At 37.2% G+C, this 26916-nt stretch overlaps 2 protein-coding genes across 3 annotated transcripts; one reads left to right on the top strand and one right to left on the bottom strand.

Moving 5' to 3' along the window:
* Nucleotides 1-93: 93 nt before the first annotated feature.
* LOC311086173 (tripartite motif-containing protein 16-like) lies at nucleotides 94-13458 on the bottom strand. 2 transcript variants are annotated; one of them, XM_084118917.1, is made up of 7 exons: nucleotides 13251-13458; nucleotides 8433-8890; nucleotides 7288-7383; nucleotides 6959-7192; nucleotides 4622-4781; nucleotides 3375-3422; nucleotides 94-3127 (listed from the first exon to the last, which is right to left on the bottom strand). In XM_084118917.1, the coding sequence occupies exons 1-7, from the start codon at nucleotides 13270-13272 to the stop codon at nucleotides 2604-2606; spliced, it is 1542 nt and encodes a 513-aa protein (XP_083975043.1). In that variant the 5' UTR covers nucleotides 13273-13458; the 3' UTR covers nucleotides 94-2603. The 2 variants fall into 2 exon arrangements, with proteins under 2 accessions (XP_083975043.1, XP_083975044.1); XM_084118918.1 differs by having other exon boundaries at nucleotides 8433-9009; nucleotides 13251-13452.
* Nucleotides 13321-25027, top strand: LOC311086226 (butyrophilin subfamily 1 member A1). The gene is made up of 10 exons (XM_084119003.1): nucleotides 13321-13457; nucleotides 15220-15322; nucleotides 16089-16187; nucleotides 17959-18060; nucleotides 18160-18276; nucleotides 19632-19769; nucleotides 19871-19922; nucleotides 20991-21017; nucleotides 21142-21168; nucleotides 22597-25027. The coding sequence occupies exons 2-10, from the start codon at nucleotides 15260-15262 to the stop codon at nucleotides 23154-23156; spliced, it is 1185 nt and encodes a 394-aa protein (XP_083975129.1). The 5' UTR covers nucleotides 13321-13457; nucleotides 15220-15259; the 3' UTR covers nucleotides 23157-25027.
* Nucleotides 25028-26916: the final 1889 nt, after the last annotated feature.

Raw genomic sequence — 26916 nt, 5'->3', positions numbered from 1 at the left:
TGCAAAGCGAAATAAAATGGACCGAAAATTGCCTGTTGAATATTATTGTAGCTACCCACTTGAATGATGGTCAAATTACTCCTTAAACTGATGTTTCCATTAGCATTTTATTCGTGACACTCATGTAGACACCGTAAGAGCTACAGCAAAAACACAAACAATAAAAACAAACAAACACTGTCACTCCAACACATTAACCAACATCACAATAAAACGATACAATTACAAAAATGATAAACATTCAACTTAGTTTACCTTATAACCCTCAAATGGGATGCACAAAACTTCATGGGGGGAAGAAAACATACTACACATAGCGGAAACAGAGCGCGCTTTATACACATGTTGGTGCACGTTAAGGCCGTATAATAAAGTCCTTCAAAATAACTAACTATACACATAAATCGGTACAGACCTTATAAATTCAAGCAAATTAGCAATCATTTACAATTATAGGTTGTATTTTTAAACAGTGACTATTTTGGAAGTGAAATATGAAAGGTGAATATGGATTATTGAATTTTTAATAATGAAAATTTGTTTGAAATGTTTTGAATTGAAATATTCAGGGTAATTCATCGAACGGAAGTTGAAGCCGGCCGCGTGCCGCCATCTTGTAGCAGAACTTCACTTGCGTTAGCATTCCATTGACTCCCATTCATTTTGGCGTCACTTTGACAGCGAATAACTTTACATCTGAGGCGTTTAAATACTCCATTTGTCCATTATTTATTTCTAAAGAAACACGACAATGTATAAAGGGCTCCATTACCTTCTATGTTACATTATGGCCCCGTAGAAACAGTTTTTGTAAAAATAGGCTAACAATTGCGTCATAACCACTCGACTCTCTGTCGCACAGTAGAGAAATTACCGTACAGACAGGAGGAGAAGCTCGCAGGCAATCGGGGGGACATCAAGGGAGAAGCCCATAGATATAGAGTCCATAAAAGCAACGGGACAAAATGTTTCAACAACGTTTTTGGGGAATTGGAAATAATTCGGTATGTGGCAAGTGAATACATATGAAGTAACATTTATCCACGAACTTTAATAATTTATCTACTTCATTAAATAATGAAGTATGGGTAACGGCCGGTATATTGACGGGGGATGGAGAAATTATCAGGAAATTATACAAGCAATGTAAGAAAAGAAAACAATCTCAATGTCAATCGCGGTTAACGTTCCTTTATTTTTTTACCGATCTACGCTTGAAGATGAATGTGATCCCTTTCATCCGAGATAGGTCTGACTGCAGAGCCGCAGAACCATAGAGATGGGTATAAACGGAGGTCGGAGCCAGCTGCAAATGGGTGGGTTAGCAGCAAGTGGGTGGAGCTTTAGCCGCAAGTGGGCTGTACAAACTTCCAGAGGATTTTGATTGGTTTATTTAGTATCACCTGTGTTGTAGTAGCTATTGGTTTATGCTCCACAGTTGGTGGCGGTAATGTGTAAGTTTTGTTGCGATCCATCAGAAAACAAAGAAGAAAACCGCTTTCACATGTCAGCGTGCCGTTGAGATGAAGGGGTAAGCTTGTTGTACAGTTTTTAGTTTTGTAAAAAAGCATTATAAGTTCTGAAAAAGACCATTTCATAATGGCGTTTGTACACTGTTTTTAGTCTTGATGTATTAAAAAAGAATAAGGGTAAAGTGTATCCAAATAAATTTCTGTAGTTTTTTTAGTAGCACACAAATTACAAAATCTGTAACGTGCATGACAAGATCTTTTCTGCATTCCATTTCTACAATTTGCTCTCCAGATTATGGATTCTGAAGACCATAATAAGGTATTGTGGCAGTGTAATTTTTATACGTTTTAGGACTGCATTTATTTTCAAATTGTAAATGTCTTAAACGTTTTGTAAATGGATTTGATATTAGAATACAACTCCTAACTTGCTTTTTTCTGCGTAATCCACAATGTAATGTAATGTAATTGAAACATTTGTTTTAATATCATAATTATTTTATAAAATGTATTACTCATAACAATCAGTGAAATAAATATTTTTTTGTCAAATTAAAAATGAATGGATAATTTTATTTAGCAGTTATACAGGAGAAGATGAGTGATATGAATAGTCCTTGAGCGGGTGACAAACGGTAACTGGAAGAAGAGGACTCCAACGATCTCCAGAAGTCTGGGAACACAGACGAGATCAATCCTATTCCATTATTCTTAGCTGCGGAAATAATTCCATCAGGAAACTCTGACACCGGAACTGGGTAAGAGAGCATACACAAGAGTAACGAACCGACAACATGCAATAATCACTCCCGCTAGATATAGGCAGCTAACAAACAGAATTAACTAGCTGCAGCTGCGGACTGATTAAGTGATCAGCTGGTTTCTAAGCAACAAGCAAGCAACACCCACACATATCAACAGATACACAAAACCAGACACTGTGACACACACACACTCTTCTTACTGTCTCTGAGGATTTGATACACACATTTATTCTGTTTTATTTCAGTGAAGTTCATCAGAATTAACGTAATGAAGAGGAAATAAGAGTCTCTGTATCTCACTGTTACTGATTTATTGTGCGGCTCAAAATATTATGGGTAAAATCTCTCTACAATCTGTTCTGAAACATCAACACAGTTTCACTGATGATCCAGAACAAAACAAAAACCCAGGATAGAGCGTCTGAGTGAATGTGGTCTGGACTGTGTGGATGAGGCTCATTGTGTCAGAGACGCTGTAGAAGGACAGAGTTCCTGCACTGTGATCCACACACACTCCTATTCTTCTGCTGATGGGCTTTACAGGGAGATCAGTCTCTATGTTATTGTGCCAGAATGAGTAACTGGAGGAATAGCAGAACAAACTCCAGGACTGATCATTACCTCCAAACACACACTCATAACCCGATCCCTTCCTGCTGATGCTCTTATATGACACTGATATATCAACACCATCATCCCCAGTCCACTCAATCTCCCAGTAACAGCATCCACACACACTCTCTCTACACAACACCTGCCAGTAATGATCAAATCTGTCTGGATGATCGGGATACGGCTGATCTGTGCCAGTGCCAGTAATCACTCTGTTCCTCTCAGACAGACTGAGGTGTTTATTCACTGTGTTCAGATCCAGAGTGAGCTGATGGGAATCTGATGGAGAGAAAACACATCAGAAACAGGAATTATGAATCTGTCTGATCTTTTAATGTATCTGAACTCTTCATGAATCAATGTTAAGTGTATCATCAGTGTCTCAGTACAGCTGACCAAATATCCTGTGCAAATCATCATTTACATGATCAATTATAAAACTCTTCTATCATGATTTATTTCTCCTTCTACAGGAAGAACATGAACACATTCAGTGAGTTTTTCTGCTTGTTTTCTAGTGACTCACATTGTAGGAAGTCGTTCCTGGTTTTGGGATTCATGTTGGTGAAAGTGACTGTGGAAATAAACATGAACAGTGTGAAGAGAAATGACAATATAAATTAAAGCTGCAAGCAGCATTTATCGGGGTTCAAGCAGTTAAGGCCTTTAAGGCCTTTAAACACAAAAGCATCAAAAGTTATAAAGTTTTATTTAGCAAGCATGTAACCACTGACATAATAGATGAAAAAGACAATTTACAGCCAATACAGGCAATGTACCATAGGAAATATATGGTTTTAAAGCTTTTTAACAGTTATAGCTCCACCTATCGTCCGATCTCCATAAAATTTCTGAGAAGTTCTGAGTTTTCATTTAGGATTTATAGGCTTTTTAGTGTATTTTGCCACGCCCATTTTATAAATGACCCTATTACAGCCACCAAAATGCAAAAGTTCAACTTTTTTTCTATAAATATTGATCTAGAGAGTCCAGAGAATTGTCCTAGACTGGTCTGGTTTCGATCGGGCGAAAAACCAGGGACTAGTTCGCAAAAGTAGGTTTTGGACAAAATATTTTTTCCTGCCTAAATCGAATTTGGAGATAGCCCTTTTGTCCGGCCTGAGCCCGGGATCACAGTGGTGTAAGGCACTTGAGTCTAGGTCAAACGGCCTAAGAGTTATGAGCGATTTTGTACTTTTGGTTGCTGTAGCGCCACCTATGGGCCAATCGGGGTCATACTCTGATAGGTTGTCCCCAAATTGAGGCCTACCATCTGGCCAGGTTTCACGTTTCTAGGCCTTACGGTTTGGCCTGCACGATGCGTTTTACGAATCCTTACAATTACAATAGGGTTTCAGCACTTCATGCTTGAACCCCTAAATACATTCATTTCTGAGACATTTCTAATATGATGCTCTATAATATTAGATGATGGACTCATTTCTGAGAGTGGATTAATAATCTCCAGGGGCTTCATTTATAAAACACACACATCGGATTGATTCTAAATTCCATAGATTTCATCCTCCGTCATGTGTATATAAACGCTTGTCCACGATGATGAGTCCATATTTCTGAATCATCAAGAGATATTTGTGGCCGTTCTGTAGGAGGATTTGATGGACTTGAATTTAATTTATTAATATCTGTGATTTAAAACTGGGATGCATTTAATGGCATTTTATGGATCGTAGGAACATTTCAGAAACGGTTGTACGTTCAGATTTGGGATCTTTCTCCACACGTCTGTATAAACGAGGCGCAGGACTTTACCTCCGTCTGAGATCTTCTTGATCTCCTCTTTGCAGAAATCCTCCAGTTTGTCTCTCAGCTGACGGACAGATTCTCTCACGCCATCAAAAGAGGAGAGAGAACTGAAGGAAACGTCGGGTTCGTCTGTAGATTCAGGAGGTGCTGAGAGAGACTGGAAACTCTACAGAAAACAGAAATCAAAACTCATCATCTCCACACTTCAGCCAATAACCTGCACTATATCAGATCTGAGCGGCTCTTGTTGACTTGCCCTTACTTGCTTTCAGTCTACATTTTATATATTTCTTAAAAATATTCTTTATTTACTTCTCAGAAATATACTTAAACTTAAGTGTACTTTTCTAGTCCAAGTAAATTTGGCCTGTACTTGAACTCAATCTTTTGATCGAAATATACTTAAAAGTATAATTAAGTATTCAAAGTATACTTGGCTTGTAGTTGTGTTAACTCTTTTGATCAAATAGCCTATTAAATATAATTTTTTGTACATATTTTTTCAGTCTTATGAAACTTACTGTGTTTGAAAATATTGATTAAAATATTGATATAAAACAGATATGTTTCTAATTCTTAGTATCTGAATTTTTGTGTAGGCTAGTCCACTGGTAGTGTAAAGGAATTTACTCTAATTTTACTTTTCCCCACTATTGACTGAATTTGCATCTATCCATGTTTTCACTGTTATACGATAGGGGGCGCTATGACACATCTTCTAGTACAGAATCTCCGGATCAAAACACAGGAGAAGAAGAATAGGAGTGATAGAAGATTGCTCACTCAAATGTAAAATAACGCGATCATAAAACATTAAACAGCGTGTAAATCAAAACTGCTTAATATTACCAAATTAAATGAAGCGTAACCCATGAAGAGAAAACGACTGTGAAGCTGTGGGGGTGTCGGACTCGATTTACTCCATCTGTGTTTTATCACGTTTCTGAATCTGATCAAGGCGCAGTGTTTGACAAAAATGATATTTTCTCTGCTTTTTTGTTTAAAATGTTGCCTTTCTTTATGAAACTTACCAACATTCAAGTGTTGATAAAAAAAGATGCATGAAGCTAATAAAATGTTTTTAAAGTGCAGTTAAAGGTATTTTTCAAGTATAAAACATAATATCTACATTTGAACATATTATTTTACTGCAAGTGAAAAATAATATATAAATAGTAAACTATAAGTATAATATTATGTTCACTTAAAGAAAACTTACAAGTATGCTTGCAGTATAAACTACTAAACTAGTAGTTTACTGAGAGTACACTTCAGTGTGTACTTTCATAAACTAAAAAAATGTACTACTTGTATTAAAATAGTAAACTAAGTAGTTTACTACTCTTACACTTATAGTACACTTAAATGTATAGTTTTATAAACTAAAAGTGGGCCAATTTAGTCCCAATAGTACACTTACAAGTTTACAACAAGTACACATTGATATTAGTATACTTACTACATAAAGTATACTTAAAAATATACTTGAACATTACTTAAATATACTTCATAAAATTAACTTTTAGTATACTTCTTTTTCATAAGGGTGACTTCTCTTCAGTGACTCGCTTCAATCCAGCACATTCTTCTCATATTCATCATTTAATGCTACAAACTCTAGTATTTGACACTTAATAATAATACTATATATATATATATATATATATATATATATATATATATATATTAATAGCAGATTGAATGTAATGATTTCAGACACTTCATTATTTTTACAATTATTTAATTACTTACATTATTTTTAAAATAATTACTTTAATTAAAGTCTAAATTTATATTACATGCAATTAGCTAATATATTAGGTAAATATGGTTAAAGTTACTGCTGAATGACCTGACACACATTTATGATAAACTAAAATACACTCAATGTAATTAATATTGAAAATTGTTTGTTTAATTTGATAAACATTATCAATATTATCAACTTTGAAGATCACCTGACCCAATTTTGGTGCCAATTACTGAAATTATTTTAGTAGAAATAAAAGATTTCATTACAAAGATGATGAAAAATCTAGTTGGCTGGATATTGATACCATCAAGTTCACTGAGTTCATCAAGACAGAAGAAACCAGAAGGAAAAATTAGTTAATATTTAATGGTAAATTTCCCAGGGCTTTGTAAGTGTGTCTCTTTAAACAGAAGATGATCAGATGAGAGTCTGACTGATGATTATATGATAACACAACACTTGACTGAATCTGACTGAACTCCTGACAACATCTCAGTCAACGGCTCATTCTGCTCTCATGAAATGTTTCTCTGTCATAGCAGGATCTTGCTCAAGTCCACTATGATCCTGTTCTTCTAGATCTCTGTTACCTGCAGGAACTGGATGTGATCTTGTGTGTGTGAAAGCTGCTCCAGCTCAGCGTCTCTCCTCCTCAGATCATTGATCTCCTGCTCCAGTCGCTCCAGTCGTCCTTCAGCTCGACTCACTGCAGTCTTTTCCTGATCTCTGATCCGCTGTGTGACCTCAGAGCGGCTTCTCTCAATGGAGCGGATGATCTCAGTGAAGATCCTCTCACTGTCCTCCACTGCTGTCTGTGCAGAGCTCTGTTACACACACATCACAATCACACAGTGGCTTCAGCACGACTGACAGAGTCCAAACTGAGACGTCTCACACTTCTCTTCTTCTCCAGACTCACCTTATGAGACTTCACAGCCTCTCTCAGATGCTGAAGATCTTTCTGTCTCTGCTGGATTCTCTGACGGATCTTCATCTGCGTCTCCTTCAGCTGTTTCTGGAGGACAAACCAATGACAGGGAATGACACATAAAACTACTGTCATACAAACATTAAAGTTACATGAATCCAGAGTTGGTGAAGTGGTTAAAGATCTTGCATGGTAAGTTTTTACTGTCTGGTTCAAACCATAGATTCATGGTTTCCTGAAATGAATGTCAGCAGTATTTCATCAGTGCCTAGTTTTATATCATTAGTATCATCATTTACTCTCCCTCATGTCGCTCCAAACCTGTATGACTTTCTGTCTATTGTGAGACACAACAGAAGATATTTAGAAGAATGTCTCAGCGGTTTACAGAGGCCAAATAAAATATGGTGACACGTCAATAACATCAAACGTCATTGGTTCTTTCATGTCACAGTCACATGACTAAACACCATGATGTCATGACACAAACACCAGTGAAGTTTGATGTTTTTGAATTTTGATGTCATATTTGATTTGGGCTCCACATACACAAGTTTATCAATGATTTGATTTGATTTGTGATGAAAAATTTGGCTCTTTTAAAACTAGCATATTTTAAAAAGTGAAATTATATACTTTAAAAGAATATAAAAATAAGTGTGAAATAAGTGTGAACAATAATGCTTTCAGACACGACTTAATTGCATGTTAATTGCTATTAAATGAAAATGTATTATAGTTTAAATGTAAATATAAAGCAATTAGCTGAACTTAAGAGTGACTTTTTGACCCACTTAAGTAAGATTTAAGTATATAATGTAATTTCATAATTCTATTGAGTTAAATTGAAATATTAAATATTATTAAAATGTACTTAAAAGTAAAACTTTTAATTGTACACTATAAAAAAGTGTACTTTATAAAGTGTACTTATCAAACAGTCATGAAAGTGGCCTTTCATTTTATTAGTATTATATTATCTGCAAGTACAGTTTATATATATATATATATATACCTTTAATTTGAAGTACACTACAAGTACATGTCAATACACTTAAGCGTTTACACTTTACTCCTTTCTTTAACCACTAGTTGTTTAGATTACTTTTATCAGTAATACCTGTTTCAGTTCATACCTGTGTCTCTGTCCTCTGTGCTGCAGTTGATACAGTGTTGTGGTTTTTATGTTCACTCTCCTTACACCACACACAGATGCACTGTTGATCAGTGATACAGAACATTTCTAGCTCTTTATCATGTTTACGGCAGATCATGTCCTGCAGTCGTCCAGTGGCATCAATCACTTTGTGTGGTTTACGAGAGTGAAATTCCTCATGACGGTCAAAATGAGTTTGACAGTAAGATTCCTGACACACCAGACAGGACTTGACGGCTTTGTATTTTCTTCCAGTACAGACGTCACACTGCACGTCTCCAGCTCCAGCGTAACAGTCAGTAGGAAGTTTAGTCTTCTTCAGTTTCTCCACCAGTTCAGCCAGAATGGTGTTTTTAGCTAAAGCAGGTCTTGGACTGAAGGTCTGTCTGCACTGAGGGCAGCTGTAGACTCTCTTCTCATCCTCCTGATCCCAGCAGTCTGTAATACAGATCTTACAGTAACTATGTCCACAGTGGATAGTCACTGGATCCTTCAGGAGATCCAGACACACTGGACACGTGAACTCATCCTGAGAAAATCTGGCTTCTGCCATTTTACTGCATGAATACAGAGAGACACAAACACACAACAGCTCAACAATACTTCAGTTTCTGTTTCTCTGAACTGAGGAGTTGAAATAGTTTCCTGCTTCTGTGTTTGAGTGACGTGTGTAAAACAGGAGTGTCTGTAAAACAGCTTCCTCATTCCTGGTGAAGGAGAGTCACTTTACTGCTGTGTTTATGTGCCCTAGTGGAGTCAAAAACATCGTAATTACGAGATCCGACCACATGAACAATTCAATCCGTTAAATTCCGCGTTATACAGTAAATTGACTCAACTCCGTCCGTGTTGGGCTTTACTTTCGGTTTGCGGTAGTTTGCGTGTTGGCTTGATGGAGATTCTCAGCTGATCTGATGTGATGCGTGTTGCAGAAGCGCGTCTGGCTATAACATGTCATAGCCTATAACACTTAGCCTACGTTTAATTTTTAGCATTGTTGGGAGGAGTAAAATGTACATATGTAGCTTTTACTATGGGGTTAGAATTGTTGCATTATTCCAAATAAATAGATTGAGATTCACAATCATGTATTGAGATTCACAAACAAATGTAAAGAGATTCACAAAAATGTATCAAATTCACAAATAAATAGAGTAAGATCCACAAATAAATGTAAAGAGTTTCATAAAAAAATTATAAAACTCACAAATAAATAAAACGAGATTTGCAAATAAAATAAAAATATATTTAAAAATGTTTTTTTATGTCACAAACACAACTCTGTTTGGCATTTATTTGTGAACCACATTCTGTGCATTTGTAAATAACTGCACGCATTTGTGAATTGCTTCTTGTGCATTTGTAAATCCCTTCATGTATCTGTGCATTTTGAAACAGTTCTAGCGTACATGGCTGTGTTCCAGTCCACTTTTAGACGGACTTGCATACTTCCCTAAGCACTTCCCCTCGGGGGAATCCCTGCCGCCATTTTGAAGTGCAGCGATGTAAGTTTATATGGACAGACCCTCGTTCCTTCGATTTTGTCAGAGGGAGCGAGTCTATTTCGTATGTACACTTTAGGCACCTACACTCACCTAAAGGATTATTAGGAACACCTGTTCAATTTCTCATTAATGCAATTATCTAATCAACCAATCACATGGCAGTTGCTTCAATGCATTTAGGGGTGTGGTCCTGGTCAAGACAATCTCCTGAACTCCAAACTGAATGTCAGAATGGGAAAGAAAGGTGATTTAAGCAATTTTGAGCGTGGCATGGTTGTTGGTGCCAGGCGGGCCAGTCTGAGTATTTCACAATCTGCTCAGTTACTGGGATTTTCACGCACAACCATTTCTAGGGTTTACAAAGAATGGTGTGAAAAGGAAAAACATCCAGTATGCGGCAGTCCTGTGGGCGAAAATGCCTTGTTGATGCTAGAGGTCAGAGGAGAATGGGCCGACTGATTCAAGCTGATAGAAGAGCAACTTTGACTGAAATAACCACTCGTTACAACCGAGGTATGCAGCAAAGCATTTGTGAAGCCACAACACGCACAACCTTGAGGCGGATGGGCTACAACAGCAGAAGACCCCACCGGGTACCACTCATCTCCACTACAAATAGGAAAAAGAGTCTACAATTTGCACAAGCTCACCAAAATTGCACAGTTGAAGACTGGAAAAATGTTGCCTGGTCTAATGAGTCTCGATTTCTGTTGAGACATTCAGATGGTAGAGTCAGAATTTGGCGTAAACAGAATGAGAACATGGATCCATCATGCCTTGTTACCACTGTGCAGGCTGGTGGTGGTGGTGTAATGGTGTGGAGGATGTTTTCTTGGCACACTTTAGGCCCCTTAGTGCCAATTGGGCATCGTTTAAATGCCACGGCCTACCTGAGCATTGTTTCTGACCATGTCCATCCCTTTATGACCACCATGTACCCATCCTCTGATGGCTACTTCCAGCAGGATAATGCACCATGTAACAAAGCTTGAATCATTTCAAATTGGTTTCTTGAACATGACAATGAGTTCACTGTACTAAAATGGCCCCCACAGTCACCAGATCTCAACCCAATAGAGCATCTTTGGGATGTGGTGGAACGGGAGCTTCGTGCCCTGGATGTGCATCCCACAAATCTCCATCAACTGCAAGATGCTATCTTATCAATATGGGCCAACATTTCTAAAGAATGCTTTCAGCACCTTGTTGAATCAATGCCACGTAGAATTAAGGCAGTTCTGAAGGCGAAAGGGGGTCAAACACAGTATTAGTATGGTGTTCCTAATAATCCTTTAGGTGAGTGTATATGTCCCACAATGCAGTACGATTGTGACGTCACCACATATCTCATCTAATGACTGTTGTATATTGTGTTAATGTTGTTTATGTGACTATATTTCCCATAATGCACTTTGTACATGTGTTTCCGGATGTTCCGGTGTTATATCAGTAATGTATGGGAGAGTAAACAGAGCAGTCACGCTAATGTCACCGGGTGAAAAAGAGGGAACTATGAGAGTGGAACGAATTGCCCGGGGGAGAGACTTCCGGTGTGGCACCAGGCCGGTTCCGGTGACATGTCATGGCCGACCGTGTTGACAAGCGGCAGCTGCAGCGGCTAATCAAGCAGCTATTGGAGCGCGTGTCTCCAACGGGGGATTTAAAAGTGGCGGCTTGAAGGACACGAAAAACGCAGCAGGCGAGAGAGAGAAGCCGAGGCCGAAGCAGGGAGGGGCGAGGGAGGGGCGAGGGAGGGGCGAGGGAGGGGCGGAGGAGGGGCGGAGGAGGGGCGGAGGAGGGGGAGAGAGGCAAAAGCAGTGGGGCAGCAACAGAAGCAGAGACGGGAAGGATAAAGTGTGGCTGAGGCGCGGGGCACGATTGAGATCGAGAACGGACAGGAGACTGGCCAGTAGGACTGGGAGAACGGAACGAGCGAAAGCATTGTTGGAAATACAGGTTGTTATCGTGAGAGAAACGAGTGGGCCCCGATCTTCGGATCGTTCGTCAAACCCCCTTTTGAAGATCACGACGGTGGATTGGCCGGCCCCGACGAGATGAAGTGAAGGTATACTTTTCACTGTGAAATGGTGTGTCATTGTAGTGTCTGAAGATTGAAGTGAGCACGTGTGAAGATTTACAGTGGTTTGATGCATGTAATTCATACACACAAAAAGATAACAATTAACTTTTTATGACAGATGTTGCAATTTCAATGTGTTAATCATCTCAACTTAAGTGTAAAAATATTTTTTTTGCCAATGAAAATGTGAAAAAAAATGAAAATAGAGCAGTGCTGCGGTAATGACATCTTGTGTCGGTAAGGACAAAATTACATTTTTTAATGTAAAAAATGGCATGTTTATATACTAATATATATACTTATATATACTTCAGTACTAATAATATACTGAATATTTGTAATTTAATATACAGTAAACCTTGAATTTGTCTCTACCGCAACACAAGGTCTTTACCGCAACACCTAAATTTGCTGCGGTAAAGACATGTTGCAGAAATGACATTTTTGCTAATATTTTAGGCAGCTAGCAAGGCCTACCACATTAGTTTTGACTCTTAGCATCTTAATATACATGAATTCAACAGTAATATACATTTATTTTTAAAATGTAGTTCAAAAATACACAATTATTAAGCTGAATGGTAAGGACACACAATAAATACTAGAGCAGAAAATATGATGTTTTCCTTATTTTTTTGGTATCTTGTGAGTGAGGTAGTGTGGTGGCCCAGTCTGTCAGCAATGTGCTCAAGTGATAATTTCTGTTTGCATAGAAACTAGACTTGTTTGTGTTCGATAAAATTTCATAATAAAAGCTTTTTTTCATTGTTGCGGTAAGGATTCAAAAGTGTGGGACAGGCACATTTAATTAAAATAATCATAAAAATGATCAGTAAATAATACAAAGAATTTTAAGATACTGTAAATGAATCTGTATATTAAACAATTCCATTTGAAATAATGTCATATTGTAAAAGAATGAGCTAATTTTAAGTATCTCAACATTGAAACCACGGGTGTGGGACATGAGCAAAAATGGTGTTTGGACTTATAAATGCTTCATAATTTTACATTAAATCATATTATTTATTCATTATTTTGTATGCCATTTTGTATTAATACAAATTTTAACATAAATCTAAAATTTCGCTCCTGGGATTTAAAAGTGCCCGTAGTTGCAGAAATCTACGTTCTGCTTTTTATAAAGTTCGAAGTAAAGAAAATAAAAGAAAAAGAAAAAGAAAATGTTAAATCATACTACAGTAAAACTCACTTCCCTTGGACCACGCTTTCATTCCGCATCGATGTTTCCGGAAACCCCCGAATGACGTTCGGCTCGTGTTCGGCTCTTCGGAAGCCACTGTATGTAAACAAGGTCAAGCGTTCGCTGCAGTCTTCATTCTCCACTTCACTCGCTAGACACTTTCTGACACTTTCTCTTGCGAAGGACCCATCCAGCGACACAGCACACCTCCTGCAGGTACAGCGATGAACGCATAGATATGCAGCTACGCATGCTGATTTATTTTCTGCATGTCTCGTTATTTCTCGCACATATTTTGTAGCATGTTGTTTTCTCATACATTTACGTCAAGAAACGAAAGCATGGCGTTGTTTACATACTCTCGCAGTGAATCTCCTGCAGATGATGTTGTGTCGGACTGGTTTGAGAATGTCATTCAAGGGCATTACCTCATCAATATACACGAAAGATCTTGTGCAGTGCAGCAAAGTCATGTGTCTCTTCCAGCATTTACTCAGCAGGTCTAGACTGCTCGTCAGCGTTACAGTGCAGTCATGACATTTCAAAGATTTTCATTATATTAAATGCTTGCTTGATGATATTCACAATCCTTTTGAAGTCCAGCGTCAATGCAGATATTTAACTCATGACAAAATGATTGCATGTAGGTTACAGTATATTAGCCCTTTGATTATAAGTTGCTAATGCTCTTTTGTTTTTCTATCTTTAGGAATGAAACTACAAATAATTATATTTGGTATTCAGTCATATTTCACAATACATTTAGGATTGCTCTATATAATACTCTGCCACTGAGATATTAATTCCTGAATCTATGCTATATTTAATGGCTTTTAGTTCACAGTTAATTAGCAACTATATTCTTCCTTGTTTTATTAATATAAGTCAGGCTGTTAGGTCTTCAACAGGAGTTGTTAGGATAATCCTCCACCAGACTGAATTACAGACTGCTTTGCGTCACGTGTGCGTTCATCCCCAGATATTTATAGTCTATTCAAATGATGGACTAGTAGCTTTTGCATAGATAGTTATTTTTCATAATGATCTAAAATATGCTGGTTACATTGTTTTAAATTTTAAACAACACTGGCATCATGGTGGAGAATTTTGCACACTTTTTATTTTCAGAAAATGATAAAATATCATAAAAAGAGTTATTTCTATGGAAATAATGTACTTTAAAAGAATATAATATAGTTACATTTATATTAAAAGCAGTTCCACTTAAGTAGGATTGAAGTACATTTCACAATCACTTCTATTGTCTTTGAAATACAATTAAAGTTACTGCTTAATTAACTGACAAGCATTTATGATAAACTAAAAGACACTTTAATGTCATTTCTATTGAAACTTGTATGTCATGTATTTAAATAGATTTGTGATTACATTTATAATGATGAAGTTGCAATTTAGTACATTTAAAATATTTGAACTTTAAACGTAATATCAAATAACACACTACAGTTAAAATTATAATCAAGTACTTTACATGTGCTTTAGTATGTTAGTCAACACATCAAAATAAGTGCACTTCTTTAAAGCATGACAAAAGATTGTTAACATCATTAATTTAACATTATTACAAAGTGCGCTTTTTAAAAGTCTACTTAAGTGTGTTAAGATACAGTCATGAAAGTGTCTCTCTTTAAGTGCACTCAAGTGTTGTTAAATATTTTTTAAACAATATACTTTTAGGATTTGAAGTACACCACAAGTGCACATTGAGTACAGTTGAGCACACTCCATTTCCACAAGGGTCGTATCAACACTGAACTCCTGAAGCTTTGCTTTATTTAGGTCAAGGGCAAGGTCTGACTGTTTTGGTCATAAAAGTTAGTCATATAAATCTGCTTAGTGTTTAATCATTGATCTGTTGTGAAAGTCAACACACCGTCTGCTAGGTCAGCACTTGTCTTTTCTGTGCTATGAAGTAAATTTGTAATTTCATTTTCTTTTTCTTTTTTTTTTTTCGCAGTTTTATTTGCTCTCTTGGAAGATTTCTGTGAGCACCAGCCATGATGATGCAGTGTCTTCAGTTTCTGGTCGAACCAACCAAGAACGTTGCAGAGAAGTTTAAGGTACCTTGCAAAAATATCTCGGTAGTCTGAGTGGCTTACAAACAATGATGAGTAAAAGAGGGACATCAGGGGAACCTGTTGCTTTAAAAGCTTTGACATTAGTTGGCATAACAAACAAAAGTTTGTCCTTCTTTTGTCTATCCTGAAGTCCAAAAGTGAGATAAAAGGCCCGTTTAGCTGGTCATTGTAACTGATTTCAATAGCGCTGAGTCTTTTGCTGCTCATGAGACTTAAGACAGAGGAAGTAGATCACGCATGAGCTGCATTTTAATCAAACACTGTCCTTGATTGTTTGCCGTAGCCTTCATGAACAACATTAACTGTCTGAAATGACAACATGGCTGCGTCTGAAACCGCATACTTCCCTACTATATAGTAGGAGAAAACAGTACGTGATAAGAGTAGTATGTCCGAATCCTCAGTATTCATAAAGTAGTGTTTGAGAAATCCCCGGATGGCTTACTGCTTCCGTCCAGATTCTGAAGTGTGATGGACACTTTTCTATCCCAGGAGGCCATAGGAGAGGATACGTCATAATCGAACATGGAGTAGGAAAGTGAACCGCACACACGACAGGAATGGACCATATGACTGTCATGAAAAGAGGCCAATCACAGTTTGCTTTGTTTTAATGGGTCGTTTAGGGGAAGGGGATTTCTGTCCATCATAAGGAAAATGCCAGTGCCTGTGGACAGTTCGTCACTGAGACTGGAAATTAAATAGCTTTAATAATGTTTTGTGTGTGTGTGTGTGTGTGTGTGTACAGGAGTTTCGTAAGAAGGCGAAGAATGAAAAGAGAGAACCGCTGGACGAGAGCCAGCAGTTCATTGTGGACCTCGCCAAGGATCTGGGACGGGTCTGTCAGGTACAGCCACAGATGCATGACCAGTAAAAGGTTGGGCAAAATCAGAATTTAAAGGGGTCGTGACATGAGAAATCAAATTTACCTTGATCTTTTGACATATAAAACAAAGAATTTATTTAATCAAGCTCCAAAAACAGCTCGTTTTGATATTACGGGATCTGTGATGTCACACAGGCAAATACATTTGCATATGACCACCTCCAGAGCAAGACATCAATGTTCGTCGCACCATAGGTGATCCCCACAAGTGAATAGAGCCCATAATAGAATAGAATAGAATAGAATGGAATTTAATGGAATAGAATAGAATAGAATAGAATTATTGTCACTGCACAACTGCAATGAAGTTTTGTGCTTCTCCTCAGTGGTACATTCACATAAAAACATGTATACAGACAAATATAGACAAGAAGAACATAAAAAAGTATAAATAGTAAAATATAGTCAATAAGAAAAATGTATTAAATAAAACATTATTATTGCAAAACCCCGTAGCTTATTATGTACAGTCCTCGTTTTTAAGTAGAACTCAGTTTCTTGATGGCATGTGGGTAAAACTGTTCAGGAGTCTGGAGGTGCGTGTCCTAAGAGACCGATAGCGCTCTCCGGATGGCAGAAGAGTGAAGAGATGATTGCAAGGATGAGAGGAATCCTTTATTATATTTCTTAGGCATCTGGTGCTGTAAATATCCTCGAAGGCAGCTTGAGCCGACGATTCTCTGACTCTCTGCAGAGCTTTTCTCTCTGCCACAGTGCAGATGTATGTGCGCGCCGCCATCTTTGATGATATTATAATCACTGACGCTGTCTACACTGATAGACAGTGCACAGATTACAGATGCGCGTTTTTTGTTTTACGACATTACGACGAGTCTGCTGACAACAGGACAGATGGAAGAGTGACAGAACGTCCAACAGCTGGGTTTTGTCTCGGTACAATGGCATCCTGGATCGCATTGGAGGAATATATGTTTGTTCGGAGCATCTTGTTTTGTAAACGAGGCACGGTGTAATGGAGAGTTCGCAAAGAAACTTTAGTTGACAGATGAAGCGGTCAGATGTATTTAATCTGACAGCTGCATCACAAAACGCAAGTAAATGATTTCATAATGCTTTGTCTGTAAATTACATTTTATATTGATAATTTTTTCAAAACAATACTCATGTTCAATAGCGAGTGGCTGTTGATACTGTTTCCTATGCAAAGACGTTAGCCAATCATAACAGTGGCCGTTTACTGACAAGCCTTAAAGGAGCCGCACCTTAAAAACCATCATTTCAGACAGAGGGGCAGAATGAGGGTTGAAAATAATTGTTTTGCCACACAAGTAATTTTTTGTGCGCAATATCATTTATTAATATTATAAGTGAACCTCAAGGAACATATTAAAATAATTTTAAAAAATCCATGTCATGATCCTTTTAATTGGCTTCCATTTTGAAGTGGAATTTAAATGACAGGAAGACAAATTCAATGACATATTGACACAAAAAAAATATATATACTGTATATATAAAAAAAATTGTATATATATATATATATATATATATATATATATATATATATATATATATATATATATAATTTTTTTTATATATATATATATATATATATATATATATATATATATATATATATATATAAAAAATTATATATATATATATATATATATATGGCCGGGTCGTTTCACGTTTCAGTGTGATGTTGGTCATGCAGAGATGAGCTCATGTGTGTCGCATGTGTGTGTGTCTTCTCTCCTGCTGGTCACAGAGGTCTGAGGTTTTGGAGCACGTCTCAAATAGTGAGGATGTTTGGCCGACTCTCACCTGCAGGGCCTTCATTCTGGAGTGGGCATCTCTGCTAGAGAGCAAGGTGAGATACACATTTATACCTTTACTGACATCTTTCTGCACTCACTGAAACCAAATGCTGCAAATCACTAGGTTTTGTCACCAAATATTGTTCTAACAGAAAAGACCAATGCAGACGGACGGCTGGCCAGAGAGCAGCGACTGGAAGGATCAGGACATGGAGAACGCCAAGAGACTCATCCTCACCTGGACCAAAGACCTGAGGGCCCAACCTGAGGTACTCACACCTCACACTGGATCTGCCTGAAAAATACCTTCTCCATGGCTTTCTGTGTAAACCTAGAACGCCTACTGAATGGTATTTGATATGCAAGTTTCTTAGGCCTCTAAAGTAAATGATCGACATGATCAAAACTTTGCTGAAAAACACACAATCTAACACATGCCTTCTGTCATCTGATAGATAGTTTATAGTTTTTTAGCATGTAAAAACTTTTTAGTGTAATTGTAAAAATGCCAAACTTTAGTTCACGTGTTTTTCTGCTGAGAAATCTTTACTGATTTTTATAAAGTAAACGTCAGAATAACTTTTATATTGTTGGTAATATTTCAAGATGAACACTTTTTTTAGGATTATGTGATTATCCATACAAATGTTTTTATATATATATATATATACATTATACAAACTATCAGAATTTTATCTTGCCTTTTGGCTATAAAAATATCAGCATCTGCACCAAATTGCATATTTTTGCTCAGTTTGGGCCTCTGAAATTGGCACCCCTTTTAAATATGAGCTCCATATTGTCACTTTATCATACTGTAAACCCGAATAAGTTAAAAAATTAAGGTAATCAGTTACATCAAAAACATTTATCAAGCAGAACTTCAGCTAATTCATACACATTACATACACTACACATACTTAAAATTGTCATGTAATCTCAACTTAAATATTTTTAGTAGTGGAAACTTGAAAACATTCAGTAAATGCTACCTTGCTAATTGGTAACACCATGCTTTCATTGTTGAATGAGTACAGCAATATAAAACATTTAACACATATCTGTTCGCAAACTAAGCTCATGCTGAACAAGAAATTTCAACAGAAACTCTTCTAAACTAGCATAACAAAACATTAAACACTACTTAATCTCCCACTTAACATTAATTAAAAACAAAACAAAAAAAACACTATATAACACTTAATTTTAGCATTTACGTTCCCTTTTGAGTGTCATGGCAAAGCATGCTGGGAAATAGAAATCCCAGCTCAGTTTCAGTTAAATTTAAATTTGTCTAAATGAAAAAGTTCAAGTTCAAAACACAAAACAGTGAAACAATTCAGATTACTTAAAATGTGTCAGTTTTGTGAAATTTCTGAATACTCAAAAAAGTTAATTTGATTGAACTAACTTGTTTAATTTGAGTTGGCTCTTCTCAAACCTATTAATTAAGTTTTTTTTAGTTAGGGTTTACACTGTATATGTTCCATAAAAGCCTAATGGATCAAATATGATATGAAACACATGGAAACTTACATGTTTTTTAAATGTTCAATAAACTGTTCAATTTCACAAAAATGGACATATTGCATCTATGTGCATCTTTGCATCATTCCTTGTGCAGCAAAGTGTCTGGCCTGGAGAGCAGGTGGTGGCGGTTTTGGATGACTTTGAGACTCACTGGAAAAGAGGGCGGATGTCCACCCTGCAGTCGGCCGTGGAGCTGGTGTTCTGGACACTCATCAACAAAGAACTAGACAAGGTATAAAGGAAGTCACACATCACAGGAACTTCAGAGGGGAATTCAGCCAACAAACGGCTTTATAGTAACACAAAACCTTTCTGATTTATCTGTGTGTTCAGGAAAATATTCCCCAAAAGTGGCTCATGTGGAAACAGAGGAGCCAGAAAATAGGTCAGATCTTTTCTTCAGTGTCTTGAATATTGTGAATCCAAAAACAAAAGATGTTAAAGGTGCAATAAACGACTTTAGCCATTGTCAACAAACCTGGATCTGTTCTCAGCCCTCCCTCTGGTCATTTTGGCCCGAAACTAATTTTTAAAAAAATGTTAGGGGTCCAAGACCCTAGGACTTTTGTTGCACTTGAACCACGAATACACACACACACACATTTTTTTTAATGGATTCAAGGAGTTTTGTGGTTTAGATTTTAAAAAGTAACAAATATTTCCCTTGCGGGTCAATTTGATCCCCTTAGGAATGATTGGAATGCTTCAGTTATCATAGAAAAACCTAAAAATGCTCAAAATTCAAACAAACAAATGCTAAAACTTTACCAAACAAATATATATTTTATAATTTCTACGTGTGTATCTGAATGCATATTGAAAGAGAAATGAAACTCCAGAGAAACTCATTTGCTCCAAATAGAGCTATAAAGAGATATCATGTAATATAATTTTTTCCCACAAGAGGTCGGCAAAGACTCCCAATGTAAGATATTTTGAGCTGAATTAAAAGGTTTATGCATGAAATTGTGAGTTATTTTGAATTTAAGTTAAAAGGAATGTGCTTAAATTATTATTTATTTATTAGTTATTGATAAATCTAGTAATTTAAAGGTAAATAAAATAACAAAAAATCTACACAAAAAAGCATTAAAAATAGAAAAAAATATTATTAAAATGAAATGAAATAAGCTTTCTGGACAAAAAAAATAAATATTAATTTTAGGGCTTCGGGTCATTTTGACCCGCGAGGGAAGGATTTGTTACAAAGTGAGAGGGAAGGATGAAGGTTAAAGCTGGAGAGTGTTTCTGATTGGCTAAAATGTGTGCTGCTCCCCTGACATGTGATGCACATGTAAACACAATATTTAGCATCCATATAACACTTGCAGTGTATTTATTTTTGAATGAAAATATATTAATGTGGTATATGTTATGCATGGTATTAACAAATCCTTTATTTTTAATATTTTTCGCTCAATTCTCTTTTTTGTTGTTGTTTTTCACTCACTAGGTGCCACCCCATATATTCCTCACATAGGTGAGTCACATGTTAGTGCTTCTGAATATATTCCAGAAAGCAGTTTGCAGTTATAGTGTGGATTGATTATTAAGATTCAGTATGAACTTTATTTTTAGCTAATTGTTGCTTTTGTTGTATTTAGTGTGGGACTGGATCTGTGATGCAGGAGGTAAGACATGTGCTCTGATGACTACAAAGACAGCTGCCCTTCTAAAGCATCATCCTTACTGTAACAGAACCGCATAATTGGGCAGCATCACACAAATAGTGTTTCTCACATGAGATTCAGCTCACATTTGACAAGTTTGAGCCTTCAATAGATACAACACTACCGTTCAAAAAGTTTGGGGTCGTTAAGATTTTTTTATGTTAAAAAAAAAGAAAAAAGAAGTATCCTATGTTGACCAAAGCTGCATTTATTTGATAAAAAAAATCAGTAATATTATTTAAATATAGTTTAGAATGTCATTTATGCCTGTGATGGCAAAGCTAATTTCTTAAGCAGCTAACAGAAAACTTTCTAAAATCATTTTGCAAATGTTACCATTAAGTTATGAAAACAATGTTCTGAATGTTCAAAACTTCCAGTTTTTTAAATGTTGCTTTTAAATGTGTATTTAATAAAACAAATACACATCACAGACAAATACTGAGTAAAATTCAGATTTCTTGAGCTATTTAAAGATACTAAAATACGATTTAATACCAAAAAGTAATCTGCCATCTTGTCGCAAAGCATTTTGGGATTACAAGTATAGCATCACATACAAATATACATATTGGTATACTGATTATATTATAAACAGAGTCTGAAAAGTATTCTAGAATTGTAATTTTGTATAAAAGCCCTCACACACCGAGCCGACCGTCGACCAGTGTCAGCGGGGCAGTTTTTGTGGCGTGTTCCACACCGTCGGCACTAGTCGTAAACCGTCGGGAGATTTTAGGCAGATTCAGCGAGAGCTGTTCTCTTATTGGCTGATCAGCTTAGTAACGAGTCAGTGCACGAGAACAAAAGCGTAAGTGATGAAAGCAAAGCAAAGTCAAGACGGTACAGACAGATGCCTGTTATAAATTTAGGTCATCTTACCTGAGCATTCATGTATATTTTCATAATAACATGAGCCGCCTAGCATGAAGAAAGTGTTCAGCGTGACTGATATTCAGAATGGTAAGCAAGCGCTGCTTTGTTTTACGGTTTGTAAATCAGCAGGCCTATTTTTGGTTTTCCTTTTTGAATGACGAAAATAGACTATTGATATAGACAGGTCTTTCCTTACATGCAGGTGCAAAACGCATGTGCTAGCTGACAGTCACCTTTAGTCCTTTTAGTGTGTTCAAGCGCAGCTTTTCGGCCTAGACGCAACTGACATGTCAGCTTTCGTCACCTCTAGTTATTTGACATTGGCTTGGTGTGTCCCGGGCTTAAAAATGCTATCCTTTAAACCATACTTTGTATCGAAAGCAAGGCTTTGATGACTTAAAATGCGGCCTACATTTGCTGCTCTTTAGCCATTTTGAACGATTCATAGTTTATATTCTCTATATTATGTTTGATTCATTTGACCCTCTTGACCCTCCATTCATTCCTTCATAGTGGAGGTGACCCTTGACCTGGACACAGCCAATCCCGACCTGCTGATCTCCGAGGATGAGAGGCGCATGCGCTGTGGTTTCAAGCGCAAAGACGTGCCCAACTATCACCAGCGCTTCGACGGTTGGTGGTGCGCGGTCGGATCCGAAGGCTTCGCCTCTGGCCGCCAGTACTGGGAGGTGGATGTTGGAGAAATGGACTGGCGAATCGGAGTGGCGAAAGAGTCAGCTTTGCGTAAGGGCTTCAAGTCCCTGAACACCGACACAGGATACCTGAGCCTTCGGCTGGAGCGCGGCACGGAGCTGAAGGCCCTCACCGTTCCCTTCACCGGCCTGCCAGCCTCCTTAATTCCTCGAAAGGTCGGCGTCTACCTTGACTTCGGCCAGGGCCAGCTGTCCTTCTATGATGTGGAGAACCGCTCCCACATCTACACCTACAATGAGACATTTGACGAGAAGCTCTTCCCGCTCTTCGGAACGGTGGAGATCGTGAAGGACCTGGTGATCAGATCTCCGGGGAACAGGAGCCACTGCCTGTGTCCCGGGATGTGCCTGTGGGGTTGAGGTCCCATCGACTCCAACCAGAGCCCAGTGCTTAATCTCTAGAGCAGTGGTTCTCAACCGGTCGCAGCCTGAAAAAGTTACGCTTTGTTCAGAGAGATAGCAGGAGAAACGTGCAAAAAAAGTGCAACAAATACGTTTTTATGAAGTATACTTTGGCTTCCCACTCCTAGCGAAAGAAAGTTCACTTCATTAGTCGCTATTGGTAAATAACTAGAAAATAAGGTTAAAACTATTTGCACTACAAACCATGAGTTTAGTTTTAGGATAATAAATTAAGAAAGTACAATATTAAGCAGCATAACGGACTGTTTTTGAACAGCTAAAATAACTGGAAGCGGACGAGACCGGACTCCTCGCTCATTCAAGCCTCTTACGTTGAAGAAAAGAGGGATTGTCAACTTTTAAAGGGGCTATATGTAAGAATTTTCATGTATTATTAGCTTTTTTATTGCCAATGTCTGACCAGCGTATAACGAAAATGAAAAAACGAGATCTTCCACGACTTCCTAGCCTGTATAGACTGAATTTATGCGAAGGACTCTGGTCGTTTTTCCCGTTAAAATCCGAAAGATGTGACGTTTATGCGCGCTCCCGAAAGCCTCTCTTCCGTTCAATGACACATGATGCTTATGTTCAGGATAATACCGAAAGAGCCATTCTGTACTGTAAAGTCAACGTGTAATGCAAAGAAAAGGGATTCTAATTCAAACTATAGTTTCACATAGCCTGATAATCAAACTATCATAACAGTGTGATTTTAATGACCTCATCAGTCGACATGATGCCGGTGAATCCCAGAGCTGGTGCAAACATCCACATCTATATGATCAGATGCTTTCTGAACTGCTGTTTTCTCACTACTATCATTTTCCATTGTGTTTATTGTGTTATTAAGAGGAAAGCGTGCAGCATATATTTACAGATTCATTTAACTGTCGCTCTCAGCCGCGTGGACGGCGTTGGGATGTTCGCTAACAGTATATCACTGCAAAGGTATTTCCAACTTCTTTTTACTTCTAAGCGAAAAACGAAAAAAAAAAAAACTTCGCCATGATCGGGGTCTTGAATCACATTCAGTCTCTTGTACGTTACGTGTTCACGAGTGCAAGCACAAGCGATAAGTTGCTGGCTGCAGTTCACTTAACGGCCACCGGTGTCGCTAAAAACAAGGGTTTCTACATAAAGCCCCTTTAAAAAGGGAAAACAACACTAGTGGTATTTTGGCGCAAATACGTTCGTCACTTGGTCGACAGACATCCCCTCATTCTCGGGAACCATGAACAAAATAAAGCAACGTAAAATAAAATGTGACGCAGACTACATTAAACCCTGGTTTACTTTTAATGGTTTGTGACAACCATAATGTGGCTGGTGAGAAACAATTGAAATTCAAAGACAATTAGAAATCCCTCAAGCTTTGAAGAGAATTGTCTTCTTCAGCCAATATACAGTATGTTAATCGTTTTGTGTATTGTTGAGCATATGCAGTTCATAGCAAGATGAGTGTTTGATGCTAAGGACTATTTTTTGACAGTAAACACACACTGTGTTGGGTCGTCTGATGTAAAAAAGTGTATAGTCCTGAAGCAAAACCAGTTGAGAACCAGTATTCTAGACCTCATTAGCATTAGATAAACCACTGGGCCATATTAGATGGTCAGTCCTTATGACTGACAGCGATCCAGACCAATAATTTCATCAAGGTAGTACGATGTCTTTCAGCTGCTGCTTCTGTGGTACTTTTGAACCTGCGTCTATCTGAACCTTATTATAATAGTGTTCACCTGCCCTGTCTGCACTTTCACATTCATCTGACTAACTCAAATCATGAAAATTGCACTTTATGTGAATAATAAAAAGAAATAACTTCAGCCCTGTGTGTTGACTCTTATTTATCTGGCAGATATTACTCATTTGTGATAGTGATGAATTTATAGTTAAAAGTGTGTTTAGAGTTGTTATTATTTAGGAATTGGTAAAAAAAAAGGCATAATTAAATTGAGTGAATTAATTAGAACATAGAATTTTAATTCTAATTTTAATTGAATTTTAAACAAAGAAAGAAGAGCAAGATTTTCAATTACTTCTACAACAAATTACAGCCTATTTTACAATCTAATCAAACAACCTCATTTTTTCCTCATTATGTCCATGGCTTTTTAAAATAGCTGTAACTTTAAAGGAATAGTTCACTTAAAAATTTTGATTCAGAAAAAAATATATATTTTAAGACAGTTAATTTCCCATTGGCTTCCATATAGAATAATAATAAATAAAAAAATACTATGGAAGTCAATAGTGTGCATCAGAGGTTTGGTTACCGACATTCAAAATTATTTACTTTTCATAAGGGTAATGTTACTATGATATTGTAAGCCTGTCTCAGCCATAGCTGCTCTATTCTTAAATTTTTCATTATAAAATACAGCAATGTTTATAATAAAGGCTTTTAATATCCTGCAGGCACCGTAAGATCCTTCAGTACAGCAGTATATAAAATCATTTTATGTAGCAGGGTGCAGGCTAGCCCTGAAATTATGAGGTGATAATATACCCCAAATTTATTGAAATACACATTTATTGTCTTGTCTGAGGAGGATGGGCTCCATCCAAAGTTTTTCTCTTCACCTAAACATATTATGGAACTATTTTACCTGCTGCCATCACCTTTGTCTCCAGTGGGACAAATACAAATAACAGATTTCACAATGAAAGCGCTCAAAAGCATTATTTCTCTAAATTGTTAAAACACGTCAACGAGTGGATCTCTGAACTGGTGTGAGTGATTTGAGGCAGGGCTAATTTTTGCATATTCATAGAAACACGTATATTAAATGAGGCAACTGTGTAGTTACATTCAAGCAATTTTAAGTCATGAATTGAACTTTTCAAGCGAAAAAAAAGTCATTTTGTTGATCAAAGATGAGTTTTAAGGGATAAAATTGACTACAGGGGGACTTTAAGACCAAATAACTGATCATGTGAAAGTGCACACTCTTCAAGAACTCATAAGGGCAGTTCTTGCATGCACTCTCAAGCACTGTTCACACCCGGTATTAAGATGGTATTAATTTTGGTAGATCGGATCACAATTAGACATTCCTGTTTACACCTGGTGTTTTAATTGGTCTCCTTTGTTCACTTCTGTCCTAATTTCTTCAAGGGGAGGGTCTACGTTTTGCAATTGTGACGTTTTTGAAAAAAAAACATACGGAGAGCAGCAGCTTTCATTTCTGCTCTGACAGTCGCAATACCACACCAAACACTGAAAGAATGTTAAAAATCAGGAATGGTGAGAAACTCGTGTAACCCCTCATCCAGGTCCTATTCGCCCTCTTCTGGACGGTCTCTGGCATGGGAGTTATGCACTCTAGCAAGGAGGCTAAAGACTGCAGTCTCTAGAGCACCTCTTGAGTTCAGGGAAGTGAAGTTTTAGCAACTACCAGCTGGCCTGTGTTACACTTGGTACATTGTCTTCAAACCAAACTTGGTCTTCAGCCAACAGAGTTTAAATCACGTCTGCTAGCGCACTTCCTATACGGTTTATTATTAGGTCAGTAGGTGGTAGAATAGGCCGTGTTTTGCAGATGTTCAAAACACATGATCGTCTACACAATGAAAGCAATCTGGCTGAGTGTTTTTAACTACCTCTGGAAGTGATCAAAAATAAAGCTAAAAATTTATATTAAACCCTTTATGCATTTACCACAGTCCACTTGTGATTGGATTTACAAAAATGCTTAGTACCAGGTGTAAAAAA

This window comes from Abramis brama (genome assembly GCF_963993115.1).
Source record: "Abramis brama genome assembly, chromosome: 1".
NCBI classification, from domain to species: Eukaryota; Metazoa; Chordata; class Actinopteri; order Cypriniformes; family Leuciscidae; genus Abramis; species Abramis brama.
Note: the sequence above shows the minus strand (reverse complement) of the source record. Positions and strands in the feature narration are given on the sequence as shown.